The sequence below is a fragment of the Patella vulgata genome, chromosome 2, assembly GCF_932274485.2.
Source record: "Patella vulgata chromosome 2, xgPatVulg1.2, whole genome shotgun sequence".
Classification (NCBI taxonomy): domain Eukaryota; kingdom Metazoa; phylum Mollusca; class Gastropoda; family Patellidae; genus Patella; species Patella vulgata.
Genome location: NC_065880.2, coordinates 46,799,013 through 46,814,539, shown reverse-complemented (window position 1 = coordinate 46,814,539; position 15,527 = coordinate 46,799,013). Strand labels below are relative to the sequence as shown.

General features: G+C 34.6%; 1 protein-coding gene across 8 annotated transcripts in view; it reads left to right on the top strand.

Moving 5' to 3' along the window:
• Positions 1-15,527, top strand: part of LOC126810558 (neuronal acetylcholine receptor subunit alpha-5) — an 89,072-nt gene that overhangs the window by 37,772 nt on the left and 35,773 nt on the right. For 6 of the 8 annotated variants that reach the window (XM_050535691.2, XM_050535696.2, XM_050535697.2 and 3 more), the window contains exon 2: positions 14,852-14,930. In XM_050535691.2, coding sequence (XP_050391648.1) covers positions 14,879-14,930 — 52 coding nt within the window. In that variant the 5' untranslated portion in view covers positions 14,852-14,878. Of the gene's footprint in view, positions 1-4,421; positions 4,480-14,851; positions 14,931-15,527 lie in introns of those variants that run through there. The other 2 variants (XM_050535698.2, XM_050535693.2) reach the window with 2 other exon arrangements.

Below are 15,527 nucleotides of genomic sequence, written 5' to 3'. Positions count from 1 at the left end.
AGATTCTAATTATGCTGTGTATGATCATTCCACTTCCAGCATCCCACATTCCGACTTGCAGTCTCTCAATCTGAACCCCTTGGCGAGTCATGCCCGTTTTATGATGACCACACACATACGGGTCTCCTAGTAATCTTTGATATACACACAACAATTGCATTGATCACCATTATCAAATGCTGCTATGCACGTGATTTTTACCATATTAGTTTGTTGGACGGAGAGATTAATGGAATGGTAAATTAATTCTTGAAGTATCATTCAATTAGGATGGAGATGATATATTGATGAGGAAATCTGTCCTCAACAATTACGTGCATTGCCGCCTTGATGGGGTCATGTAAGAGTATATCATATCAGGATTCATTCGGGCATTTATATATATATATTTTGATTTGGCCACCACGTTCGATTTTACCTGTTGGTACACTTTGTCGTGAGTACAATATTGTGCTTTTCTTTGGAAGGAATACTGTTTTTCATTTAATAGGTAAGTTTTTAAAACTATTTAACAGGCGTCTCTTGTGGTTATAAATTAATAATATACATATTATACTGTTGCATTTAACCCACTGTTTTCAACTACCACCAGTAGTGCCCGCTTCTCAAATACACGTCCACTGTTCTGCTCCAGTTAGATTTTATTAGTGATTGGTTATACTCTGTCACGGCTAACAAACATTTGTAGTAAGTAGTGTTGTAAAACTCTAAAGTATACATAGTCGGTTGAAACATTCACAGCGAAATGTATGAAGACTAAAGTATGCCGAGCTATTCAGTAGACCTTCTCTTCTTTGTGTTGATGAAATTTGACACAGTTTAGTCTTAGACCGGATGTCCTATAAAAGGAAGACTTGTGTTATGCTGTCATTTGTGGTTGAACGGATTTCTTCTGGCTAGGTAACATATTATTATAAGAGAAAAGTGTAAGTATTCGCAACCTCGTGCTGTGTCAATCACCGGCTCAATCAGAGGCCAGCTTTATTAAGCTGAAGAGTGCATTACACAAACTCTTTAAAAATATAATGGCGACAAAGCAGATATTCATTTACAACGGTTTACGTTAAGTGACCGACGCCATATTAGTATAACTACGGTTGGAGAGAGAGAGAGAGAGAAATGGGTTTTAACGTCCACTCGACACAAACTAGGTCATTTCGGGACTAACATATGGTTTAATTTTATTTCAATAATTCGCTTGCGCATAGAGGTCTTTAGCCGTGGGAGGAAACCGGAGGACCCGGAGAAAACCCACGAGGTTGGACAGGCGACCCTACTCCTTGTCACGTACAACCGGGGACTCAATGACAGACTTTATGATACAGCGCGCGCACGCTAACCATTCAGCCATCCACCCCCCTAACTACGGTTGGAGCAGCCCGACAAATATATTGAAACACAGAGAATAGGTATATCAATTCTTGAAGACAAGATGCTGATCTGTTTTCAATTTCACTGTAGGCTATAGAGAACCACAACATGAATCGAAAACCTAATTGAATAGAGTTTATGCTGACATCCATCCTAGTGTAGCATCTGACGAATGAATGGTATTATTGGATCTGGTAGTCTATGTTTGCATCGATGCGGGGCATATAGTATGAAATGTTTTTTTCCAAGATCTGTGATTAAGTCTTAAATGTATTCTTTATTCAACTACAAATAAATTTATTGTAGTGTAGTGGACAGATTAACTTTCCAGGTTTTGTCCCAATGTTCAATCGAGCAAGAGACAAAAATCTATGTTCCCTTTTTCTTTTTTGATTTCCATTCTTCGCAAGATAAGCTGAAATGGGGTAGCAGACTGTTATTTAATGCAGAGTTCCCTTGGGTAAAGATCGTCTGAAAAGAAGAGGAAAGCAAGCGGAACTCTATTCAACGTTGTGTGTTTTGTAGTACTGATTCTAATAGCGTCTTAGAAGGAAATTAGTCAAAGATGCCTGAAGATGTGTCTCTGCCTTTAATCCATATCAAGTATGGGTATTAATAGCTTGTCACTTTTTGTCATGAAAATAATACAATGCCTGACTTATTTACTCTAATAAAAAAAATTCCACGTTTCGGCTGTCAGAAACAGAAACCAAAGTGACACGCTATCTTCTAAAATCGATAGCCAATGCCCTAGTGCATGTGCTTGGCAACAATAGGCTAATGGAATACACATATCACTATATAAAATGTCTTATCTGTAATATGTTTTGACAAAAGCTATATCCTGTCTAGCTTCCCACTGACCATTACCCGGCATTGCTGGACTCGTATAACCAAGAAGAATTAGGCTACATAGATCACAGGGCCAGTGTTGTTGCCAAATAAGCGGCCAAAGACTCATCAGACTCTTTCGGTCATCACTTTAAATTTAGCGGAAGAATGCCATTTAATTAAAACAGCCAGCCGGTTTACCAGATTGTTCAAGGAAACGTGGTTTATTCCATTTGAGCATTGATTATGTCGTTTCTATTTGTGCGTGGTTCTTGAAAAAATCAAATCACCCAAAGTGTATCGCTAATGATGTTGCTTGTGTGCGATCTGCGGATAACGCTCGTAAATTTGTGTTTTTATACAATAAGTGTTTATAAGAATACTTGACTTTGACATCATTACTTGTAGAGATTTCGAGATTTATAAAGTGGGTAGAATTCCCAAAAGGCTCCATATAGTGTAGACAATTTATATTTCATTGAAATTTTAAAAAACATATGCTCCCAACGGGATTATACATCTTCAATGCATCGGTGATTTCAACGACAATGGGAAACACCAGACACTAATGACAGGAAACAACGCTAATAGTCCAAACGTTTTGCGGCTGTATGTAGGCAAGAAAATCAGTTTTTTTGTTGGGGTGGGGGTAGCTTTTCTCATTTATCGAAGGTCTTTTGGCATAAAGACCCAAATAACATAATACCACTTTTCACTAAATGGTATTCTGGAAACATCCAAGGTACAGAAAGTGGTTTGAACCTCAAATCGCCCCAAACTTTAAATGACTGATGAAAAGAACCACAAAACCACATGTATTCTATCTGACACTACCACATAGCCTAGGCCACCATAATAACTATCAGAGGCCAGGAATTTACTGCCAATTTTCCAAAACGGGAAGAAATACTGTTTAGTTTTGCCTCATTGTAATATTTGAGATGCGTATTATCAAGAGGTTTTGGCAAGATATTAAATTAAGGAACACTAAAATGATATACGTTTCTGAAGGAATACCACATCAAATAAGAATAAAATAAGTTAAGGGTGGTAAGAGAAGAATGTGGTTGAACACAATGCACCTAGCACCTTTTGCCAATTCGAACGTATATAGTTTTTACTTATTATGCCTTCATAAAGATTAATGTACATGCATTTTGTAGATAGATCTCTTACGGCCAGGAGTGTTATGCTCTGTGATATCCCGTCGTTCAAACATATCCAAGACTTCGGCAATACATATATTTGAGTTTTGAATACGATTGTTTGGTCGAATATAGGACTTGAAATCACGGACACGCATCGAGTTATACCTTTAACATGGGTATTACCTACTGAAGACATTGCATGTTAGTTGCTCGTATGGGAAATTATAACATTATCTGTTCAAGTATGTTTGTTGTGATGATAATAAAATATAGACCCAGATAAAAGGAATTTATTACCTTTACAACACTCTACTTAATTACAAACTACGTCATTCATTGAGAAATAATATTCAATAAAAAGAATAACTACCAATGACCAGAAGAGCCCAATACTCCCTACAAAACTGACAGTGACTAACTCCAAGCAGGAATAGCACTTATGTGTGTTACGTTTAATGCATCAGACAAATTAATGGTAATTAAAGTCCAAACCTTCTGTTTATAGGCAGAAGTGTCTTTGATGTACAACATTTAAAGGAATGATATTTTAAATTGTTCAAAATAACACATTCTATGCCCCTCCTCGCCATTTATTTATTACCGAGTTTTTTTTTAATATCCTATCATTGCCTTGGGACCAAGAAAAGGACAACAATACTAAAGTATTTATATACACTTATATTCCATGCATGACAAACACTATTTGATTGTAATTCATCAAAGTAAATATTACATTTGTTGTCAAAATACAAGGAAAAATATCTGATGGTATTCAACTTTACATAATAGAAATAGTATATTTGATGTGGATGATAACGGGAAACACTTGGACTGGGTTGGTTAAACAACCCATCAAACATATCATTTGACATATCTGCATTGTGGTAGACAAAGTTCCTGTAGCTCATGGGAATTAAATAAGAAAACACTATAGTAAATATTCTTTTCATCTAGGCACCATAATAGAACCAAAGATAAAAGTATACACATTCTGATCAGTAGATATACGATGAAAATAATTTTTTATTTCGGGTTTTTCCTTTAGATTTCAACGTTGTCGGTATTATGGAAATTAGAATGAAAACATATATATTACGGATTAGTAACATTATTTTGGAATAAGCTAATAGTAAGTACTATTTGATGTTCAGTATTATGAGTATAATTAGAGCATTATTATATGGCAATTAAACAGAATGTATTCACTCGCTGAATGGAAGTCACGATACACGTCTGGTGGGTGTTTTTGGTCATTTTGCAATCCGGCTTAGATGTCTGTTGGACAAGCAAAATTGGATATGCTTCAAAAATTGAACAGCAGTTAATGATCTTTTCAATTCTTGGTACAGGAGGTTATTAAGACAAGATATATTTCTCCAATATTGTTGTTTTACGATAATATATCCTGAGTTTATTATTTAGACAAGAAATTAAACTGTTTTTCAAATTACTCTATAGTTACAAAACAGGAATGTCTGTATTATTTATTCCAGGAGAAACAGCACCGTTGCCAAATGCTAACATGCAATAAATTGATTTTGCAAATCACGTGTTCAGGTATTCAACTTTCCAGAATCCAGATGCGTATTATTATCAATGAAACTTCAAAACAATTGCCAGACAAACTTCCATTCCCTTCTAAACTACAAATGTTTTCCTTAATGCGTTAGTATAGTTCATAATACACAGAATATTCCAGTTTGGGTGTAAACTGCCAATGTAGGAATCTATTATGCAATCAGAAATCAAAGGTCAAACATAAAAGTTTCATGGCCTTAAACAATCCACAGTACTACCTCTCAAAACATTGGTTCTTTAATTTCAATTTTATTGATTTCACGTTGCCATCTTTATTCATCTGTAGACATTGGAAATGTCTTTGATTTTTATTAACTAATATTCAGAGCCCATTTTCGTCATGTCTAGTGGTGATTAGTTCACGAGGCCAGAACGCGTTTGAAAAATCTTGTCAATTACTATCCAAATATCAGTTTTTAATATAAACAAATTTATGGGATATAATTATTTCCTCGATAGTTTCTATCCCAATACATAATTACCGATAAGAAAATATATTTAATCAAAATATGCTATTAAATCTTTTGAATATATTTACTTTAACAATCCAATGCTTAGTTTAAAATCTGGAAATTGTAAGGTAGCCGCCATAATGTGAAATGAAATGACGTGGAGTTCAACCTCCTACTTTTCTACCCCAGCCGGGATAGTGAAGACGGGCATTTTTCCCGGACAGTGGCATTTCCACTTTCTCTTCGTCGAAAGTTCCGTTTGCCCATTCTTCTTCCATTGTCACTTTTCTGGTTCTTTTACGTGAACGCCATTATGGGCTCGGTTTGACTAAGTTTCTCGTTCCACATGAACGTCTAAAAGCGTTTTCCTTGTCAGTGAAGGCCGGACTTGAAATATCCCAAAAATTCCTCTCCGCTCATGTTAGGATTCAATATAATTGCACCTTTGCACTAATTAGTCTGTAAAACCACGCATATTAAAATCATACCAAAACTGTACACAGCTAAAATTACTTCAGCGACATTTCTACAGCTTCAAGTACGAAATACACTACTTTGGCTCCTTATAACAAAACAGATTTAATGGAAATGTATGCCATTCGGGACACTTTTGTGATTTGTGCTGATTGGACTTCAAATCGCAATGAAGTACGTTTGTGTACAGAGCATAATGTAAAAATAATTTCCCTCTGGTATGAGAGTTTCGTGTAATGGTTCCATTTATTAATAACTCATATTTCATAAACAGATAATATAAGAACAATTGTATAACTTAAGTGAGGCTTTCAGGCTTGGAAAATAATTTTGAAATGGACAGTTCGAATCTTCAGCATCTGAATTAAGTAGGCTTTGAAAATCGAGTCAATTGAATATTTATATACTTGTAGCAGTTGCATATTGTGAAAATTTTAAACCCCATTGAGACTAATTTTGACGAGTAAGGAGTTTTGTTTATTAGATACAAAGGAGGTTTTATAAATATTAAAAATTCTAAAAAAATATTTGGCTTACCTTAGTGGGGTCTTACATAATAAACATTCAATATATTTGATGAATTGTCAGATTTGCATAACAAAGTGCTAAACAAATATTATCTAACTTTCCTTGATGATCATCCAGTAAATGACGAGATAGTCTTTCGGGGAATGATGCTGACAAAATGACCAGAAATGATACAAATAATAAATACAACATATATAGTTAAGTTTAGTTTGTGTGGAATTGGCTTCATTCAGAAGCCCCTTCTCGTGCCAATCATGTTGTGTTCCTTTGTCAAAAACTCTTGAAGTGTGTATATCACTTTTATTACTATGCACAAGTTGTTACTAACATAATAAAACTGACTTCACCGAGCCATTGTATAGGATTAAAAAAGATTGTAACATCTCAGAAGGTCTGCTTTTGAGATCCTCTGTGATCAATGACGTATCTAAAGTTTGTGCCATCCTCTCCTCGGAAAAGGCAGCATAATGTACACAAAATACTTAAGCTGTTAATCTAAGTGGTGTTTTGGGGCGGGGGGAAATAATATAGTGCCAGGCGTCATATGCCTTTCTACTGTCCATACAGACAAAAACTGTTTGTTTTTTATAAAGTGCAACGCGGTGCGGGCGTCCATCCCTTCCACGGTACGCTACTGATGTGAATTCTTCATCTATCTATATTAGTGTGAAAAGGTGCAGTATCATTAACAAACTTAAAATAACTATTTCTTGCTATCTATGTGGTGCTTATCCTCTTCTTTCAGTAGTGTGATCAAAACTGATCGTTATCCACAAAATATAAATGAGTATAGTTTCAAGAGCTTTTTTTGCTTAATTTAAAGGTCTGACAGGGCATCTGTGTTTTCGGCGGTAAGTTGAAGGTCTGTGTCGAGCCGACTTCCCTAGGTCTAACCTAAATTATCCACATTGAATAGACGTTAATCACAAAATGTATTCGTAATTATTGGCAGAAGAAAAACAGATCGAGCCAAATTATCTTCTTTGTAAATGTTTGTTTTAAATACTATGATTTACCTCTAAATTGAGGAATTACATCAAAGCTGAAGTCGCTACAGCTTGATTAAGTAATAGAAAATCGGTTAAAGTATCTAAGAGATTAGTGATGACAAACCAGTTGATTAGTACAAATAATCCTATGTAAATGATCGATGATGAACATTATATAATTATATTTATATATGATATAATAAAACATGCGATATTGATCTTATACTAGGTTACTTTTAGAGTATAATGACTATGTAGAGTACAAATATATTAATACCCAATAAATATTTTTCTTAAGCAAAAATTCTAAGAATAAAAACGTATAGATAATGACGTGGCTGGTCTGGAGGTGATTCCCAATTTTCTGTTATATTCTATAAACAAATCTGTGGATGGTGGCGTTTCACCAGTAGAAGCCAAAATATATACACCACGTGCCCAGGATTCTAATTGGGTCATCTTTTTGGTACCCTAAACATACTGTTGATGTGATATTTGTTATGTTCAGGAACAAAACAACTGATAGACTCAAATAGCCTAATACGCCCACAATAAATTAGAATAGTAAAATATTGCAGAGTGACAAACATCGAATCTGATGTTATATACTGTCAAAAAAGGGGTTTGTCCTTAGAGTGTCTAGAAAGATATAATATTTGTGGAAACCAATGCATATTTCCTGGTAGATTGGACAGGCTTATCAATTGATGGTGATACATTCAGAAAGCCCGAGGTGTGTTCTTTTATCGTTGACTGTAATAACGATATTACTATTCTACCATCTCTAAAAGGATAGGAACATGAAGCTGACGACATGGAGCAACCGCAAACAAACGTTTGAATCAATGTTCATGGTCATGTTACCACCATCTATCTATATCCTCCATTAATGTGTTTCACAGAGGTATTGCGAAAGCGGCTTCTTATACCTCTGTAAAAGATGACTGGACTTTATAAGTTCAAATGCTTCTACATGTGACATCACATCACGCGGCGTTAATCATTGGCGTGAGGGCGCTTGCATTGTTTACATAACGTCAACGGGTCTAGGCAGAATAATGCATTTGACTCATTTTATATACCTATTTACACTAAATAGGAAATATTTTTTTATCCAGATATACTTCAAACACCTTTATTTAATTTCTTAATACTTCAAAAAAAAAATCTAGAATTTAATTCGCTGGCGGAAAAAAAGGTTAATATTGCGAGCTAATTAACCCGCACCGATGTCATCACTCTCAGTGATTGTAACGGCCTAGCGAATATTCACTGTTGATTGGTGTGGTGCTCCATAAGTAAATTTTATTGAAATATAATCTGTTACGCATCGAGTATAATATGGGTTGTAACCTTGTAACCTATTTTTTTTTATCTTTATACATATATTTCTGAATAAATATTGTTTATAAAAAACCTATGTATATAATTGTATGGCGATCTATCGAATAACTAAGACAACGTTGATTATAGAAATCATCTGTCCCTTCTTGAAATTGTTTTCCCCGCAAGTATTAGCTCGTTATTCATCTTGTCAGCACATGGTAAATAAGCCGTTATTTTAGAAGAGAAAAAAATGGTATAAAATATGTAGATGGGATTATAATAGTAACACTGTCGGCAACTTCCACATTTACATAAAATGTCGCACAAACTGTCGCTGCATTTATGAAAAGACATATCTACGATGCTCTGACTTAAGCACCAAGCTGGTCAAGGCTTTAACTTATCTGATCCAATACAAAGTATGGTATTATTACTACGTGGTTTATTATGCATTAATATTGGATATTAATGACCGAGCTTTATTAGCTTTGGGCTTGTGCAATAAAATATCCAGATACGGTGGTTCCTTTTGAGCAAAACGGTACAAGGAATGTGGTTTTGAAGGGTTTGAAATCAACACCAGAATGATTGTGTGATTAGATATACGGTCAGTTTATAGTGTAATCAGATAGAGGACATTGTTGTTCAATCAACAATTTTAGGGGCATCTGGTAATTTTACCACTACCAGTTTCTCATTTAGCTTCTTGCATATACAGACCGTTTATAATATAGGATCAACAATTCCGTTGTTTTACATGTTACGTGTTAATTCACTCAGTCGCTCCTCTATTATTCAAGAAATAGTTTATATCGATATTCAGGATATTGTTTGAAATATCCAATCAACTAGCGGTACATGGCAATTGACATATTTCTCTCTCCCAGTACAAAGTTCTATTTCACTGATCCCACCTATGATGTTATAAGTGGGATATCATAAGAAGGTAATTAATTGTTTATTTATCTTTATCTTCATCAGGTGTTAAGCATAAGATCTTTAAACCACATAGTAAGTAATAGTTAACATATGTGGCAATCACACGGCTTATTCTACCGCGGAGTCTAGTTCCAACATATATGCGTTGATCGGATGAAATCTAGGGCACCGAGTTGGTTTTTCTGGAATCTAAAATAGCTTTCAAGTCGGTAAAGCTCTACCTGTTTTAAGTAAATGACTCAAGTGCTGCATGAAGCTCATAATACCCTGCAGGTATACGGATTACTGTAGTTTCCACTTTAAAGATGCCGTGTTAAGGTGTTTAGTCGATTGAGTCCATTCTACTTTTATCAAATTTAGTGTCCAATAAGTTTGAAGAAAAAAGAAAGTTCAGATTTCTACATGACGGTTTTTAAATGTCTGTTAACCAACTAGATGAGTTAGTGAAAAGTTGGGCTATTCCTTCGATGCTTTATTTAAATTTATGTATTAATTAGTATTAATAGGACTTGTGGTAGGTCTTTACTATTCTGAATACATAATATGGAAAAGGAAAAGCAAATAATATGGCTATTAAGTAATTATACAGATCTGGTTGAACATAGAACGACTTAAGCATTGACAGTAATATTTAAAATTGAAATATATTTTATTCAATATATTAATAATATGTTTCCCTGCGTTATAAAATTGCAATTTTAATTTTGTCCTAGTTTCGTAAAAATGGAAATACTAAGAAATTATCATATTACTTTGTGCCGAAAGCAAAGACAGACAGTTTGTAGGTTACTTCAGAAAACATTTTAATAGGCCTTTCCTATGTAAGAATGAAAGTTCTATACGGTCACCGTATTCATTGTTCATTAATAATTTTCAATATTTGTCTAATCCAAATCAGTAATGATTGAATATGTTTAGCATATCACAACCGTGAGAATTTATTCAATATAAAGATAGTACATATTTATTTCTGTCATGATCTTCGCCAATGATAAACATGTCCACGAAGCATGACTATGCCGACAGTTTATCCCATTTATCATTCTCATAAGTTGATAATGCCGATTAAAATATTGGAATATCAGTTTAATAGTGCAAGTCGACCTGTCAACTGTCCCCAAGACGTTTAATAACCGATATTAAATTTGGAATCGTGATCAGTGACATTTGATGCTAGAATTAGATGATCATTCCTTTTCACACCTAATGTTGATATGATATAAATAACTTCAACGCTTATCATTGTCATGGACTATAATATTGTCCTTGAAATATGATGGTTTTGTAGTAAATTAAATGAGGATTAAATTTATGCGTTTCTGTAAAAATCGGGATAATGAACAAGAGGATGCACCATGCTTTGTGTTATGGAGAAAGTTTGACCCAGACAGCGGCGTTGTAGGAGCTTGTATATTATTTTATCCTTTCTTGTGATACCATAATAATTTTGGCTTAACGACTGGATAATTGGGATACCAGTATCTGGTTCCACGTTCTTGTATTTACGTCTGAACCCAGAAGCTGTCGTTGACTTTTGTAGTTGTCCCTTAGCTTACTCCCGGAGGAAAGCATCCTACCAAGGAGTCGTTAACGTATATAATGATAGGTGTGTTGTATTATCAGAATGTCATTGACGATACTTGAAAGCTGGTTTAAAAGTGCAGTCTAGACCTCCTCTCGATGTCTGTTTCACTCTTGTTCTCCAGTTCCTTCATATTATAATATTAAGCTGGGAGCTTTGACTTCATTCCCTGTGCAGTGGGGTCAAATGAAGACGTATTTTTAAGACTTACTTGGGTTCTTGTTTTTACATAGAACATTTCAATATGTTGAATCATGTTCATTGTCTTTATGAAACACTCAACGAGAAATCTTTTCAAAAATTAAACTGTTTATTTTTTTTACTTTATTTTCCATATTATTCATTTTTACTTATTATGTTTTGGTCCCCACAGTACTTTATTATATACTAGCAGGATACCCGGCTTCGCCCGGGGCCCAAATTCGTCAGGGGTCCAATTCGACCGGCGTCGTGTGGTTAATTTGATACCACATAAGTAGTGATGGAGATGGGCGACGAATCCTGAACACATTCAGAGACATTTTTGATTTTATTTATATAGTTTAAACCTGTATACCGTATTTCATGATTTATTATTACTTACTCTTGGACAGCGTACAGATCACTCAATTCCTACTTTTAGCTCTATGTCAAAGTGCTCTTACTCTATCCATGCTACAAAACATGTTTTACAGAAAACAGAATAAAAAGATTAACTGTCTAGTTCCAAATGAGATGATAAGCTAAGTGCATTACCTTCTGCAAAAATTTGTCTTCATGGGGGTTTGAAGAGATCTCCTTGACACATACCATTCGACCAACTCACGTCTCCACAGGGTTTTGAAAGCTTGTTAAACTTTGATAGATGTAACTTAAATATGTTCTTTCCATTCCTGATTTAAAGCATGGCTTATGTTAGAGATAAACACCATTATATTTGTAGGATCAGTTTGCTCATCTTAGATGCATTAAAACATGTGGCAACAGTACAAAAAATAAAAGAATTCGACTTCCTGTTTTGTTTTTAGTTGTTTTAAATAAAGCAGATTTGTACAAATGAATGATTAAATTACTAAAAATTAGAAATGAAATGGGGTTTAACGTTTTACTTTCCTGCACCGATTGGGCTAATGAGGGACATTTTGGTCGGACAGCGGCGCTACGACTTACTCCTATTGCGAATTCCAGCTGTCAAGGGTTCTTTTACGTGCATGCCAATATGTACACGAGACCTGGGTTTTGCGTCTCATCCGAACTATACAATGTTTTTATCAGGCTTTTCGTCCTGCACTACACAGAAACTTTCTCGGCCAACACCGGGAGCGAACTCGAGAGCTCCTTGTTAGCGTGGCAGCGTCTTACTCACTGAACCACCGCATCCCCGATCGTGGATATTAGAAGTACGGATTATTGACAATAGAAACATTTAAAGCCGTAAGTATTTACCACAGTTTCAACGACAAACCAGATATTATTTCATTCGATTTATTAATTTGATGGAAAATGTTACCGAAGTGTTTTTATGTGCTCGTTAAATTATTGATGCATTTGATTCAAATTCAAATCTCACCGAAGCCCCCTGGTTCAATAGAATATAGGTTTTTGTGAATTTATTCTTTGGTATACATAGATAGTCGTTCGGATGGGACGAAAAAACGAGTTCCCGTGTACACATTGACGTGCATGTAAAAGAACCCTTGACAGCTGGAATTTGAGTTGGCCGTAGCGCCCCTGCCAGGACAAAATTTCTCTCAAAGCACACTGTATGGCGTATGCCCGTCTGCATTAGCCCAGTCGGAGCAGAAAAGTAGGACGTTAAATCCCATTCATTTTATTGTAAATAGCACCGATGTCAAGTTATAAATGCGAAGTTAATTCTAAAATATCAACTTTTAAGTTGAATCCCTTTAAGTTAAATATTCAAGAAAAACAAATTACAGGACAGGCCAAACTATTTTGTTTTTCAGAATGGGATTTATTTTACATGTGAAACTGAATTGGAGACATGAATTGATTTTAATGGTTTTATTTTAGGACGAAAGAATAGTAACCTGTCGCCTTTTCTTTGACATGTCGGGCGGTCCACAGATCAAATCCCGTCTTCTAAAATTGGATTGACAACAAGGCGATCCTTTTATATCCCCTTCGGAGCTCTAATAAAAGATCACAGGCGTGCTCAGAATGAAGACTTAATTAAAATATATGTACGGCACAAACAGATTAACAAGCAGTAGTGCATTTGTTATTTGAAATTTTATGATATGATTTGAAACTGCCTCTACCCAAAGATATCCAGATATAAATAAAACATTAAAAATATTTATTTTATTTCACATTTCTTATTAAATAATGATTGCTTTCACTTGATTTTAAATCTTTAAAATTTATTGCCTGGAAAATCCAGAACTACGGACATTTTTTTGATGTCGTGTCATCGTTACTGTATAGCTGGGCATTTGGTATTGTTTCTATGTAGGCCTATTTGATCAAACCATCCATTAGGTATCCAAACTTCCAGGAATAATTTATATTAGGATTGGCCTAATGAGAAAATCGTATGTTTGACGCATCCACCTGTGCTGATGAGAGAAAGGTGGCCTAAAACCATGCACACCAAGTCAAATACGAGTTTATAAACAGAAATCTCTAAGGGAACAAGATTCTTTCTGTGAGATTTCAAAAGAGCGGCAACATTATCCAGATGTTGATTAAATTGCTGCACATCCTTAGTATGGTAATTAAGCGACTCTTACTTGTGCCAAAATTAATTTTTATTATCAAGTGTATAAAGTTTATGTAATGTTAATGCCCTTGTGTAAAGTGGAACAACCTAACTGATGACGTAGACTTCTTTTTTTTTACCCCAACTCTAAATTAATGACCCTGTTTTGTTGCGCATTTTAGTTGTATTTCGAAGTAATATCAACATATATATATATATATATATATAGCTAGACAAAGAATACTTTTCTATTTTTTGCGCTATCGATTAAAAATGAAACTCGTACTAAGTTAATTGTAAATATATAAATTGTAAATATGAGCTGTTCGTTATGCTAAGATGCTTCTTGATGTACAACTCTCAACCCTTAGTACGGCCATTATAAAGACAAAAATGGTGTCTTAAATTATCCGTACACTTAATTATACTAATGATATTAATTAATTATACTCGTAGATAGATAGTTAGTTATTAAGAACTCTTTGTATGAATTTAGAGCTCTAACACTTCAATTTCAACATTCCGTGCTGATACTTCCAACTTATAATAATTTGCTAAAGCTAATTAATCAATCTTTATTTTTAAGGTGCTTCCCAAGGGAGATAATCCACCTGTGAGGCTTATTGTTTTCTATGAATAGCTCCCACGCAGCATGGAACTTATAATTACAAAAATAATATAGCTTACCCACTGATATCTTAGAGGTGAATGCGTACGGACAGGTGAACAAAAAAACAACATCGCAAAAGCACACAGTGTATTGTAATAAGTTAACAAGTAATGGTGTCCATGGAACACACCTTACGAAAACAACCATTTAATCAAACACGTTTTTGCCAGTAAATAAGCTGCAGGTCATATGATTAGAAATATACACTACAAACATTGCTGGACCCCCTTTAATTAACCAATCTCTTATTCACTATTTTCAGAGTGTTTGGGTGAGTCCACGAGGTGCAATGCAAGTGACGTCATTAGTACTTATGCTTGGGGCCTTCACGGTTATTGCAGGTGAGGAAAAACGTTTGTTTATTTATTCTATCAATATTTACCTGTTTAAGTTAGTTCTAAAATAATTTCAATGGTGTAATGTACCTGCATCTGTAAACAGATCAACAGTTTATACCTGAGTTATAACACTTAATATTTTCTTTTGATGGATATATGTTAACCATTTACAAATATTCTACAGGTAACATTCCCTAACTGGAAATAACATGTGACTGAAATTAGAATATTCCGGTTTCAGTCAATATAATCTCAAAAATCTGTCTACTGGTTGTACTAATGCCATTAACCGTTAAATTTGCTCAAACGTTATTGAAGACACGGACGCCGTTGCCATATAATAATGTTCAGAATGAACATCTTTATGACACAGAAATGATTATGTTTATTTTTTAAAGATTTAATTAGGTCGTACAAAGTTCATATCGGTGTTATAGGCTTTCTACATGTAAACAATAAGATGTATTGAGCAGATAATAAACGTACGTTACACCGTAGATCAGAATAATCACTGGTTGTTTAATAATAATACTAAGGAACGGTGACATACCTTCAAGACCATCAGTTTAATGCAAAAACATACCATCCAAAACACAGATA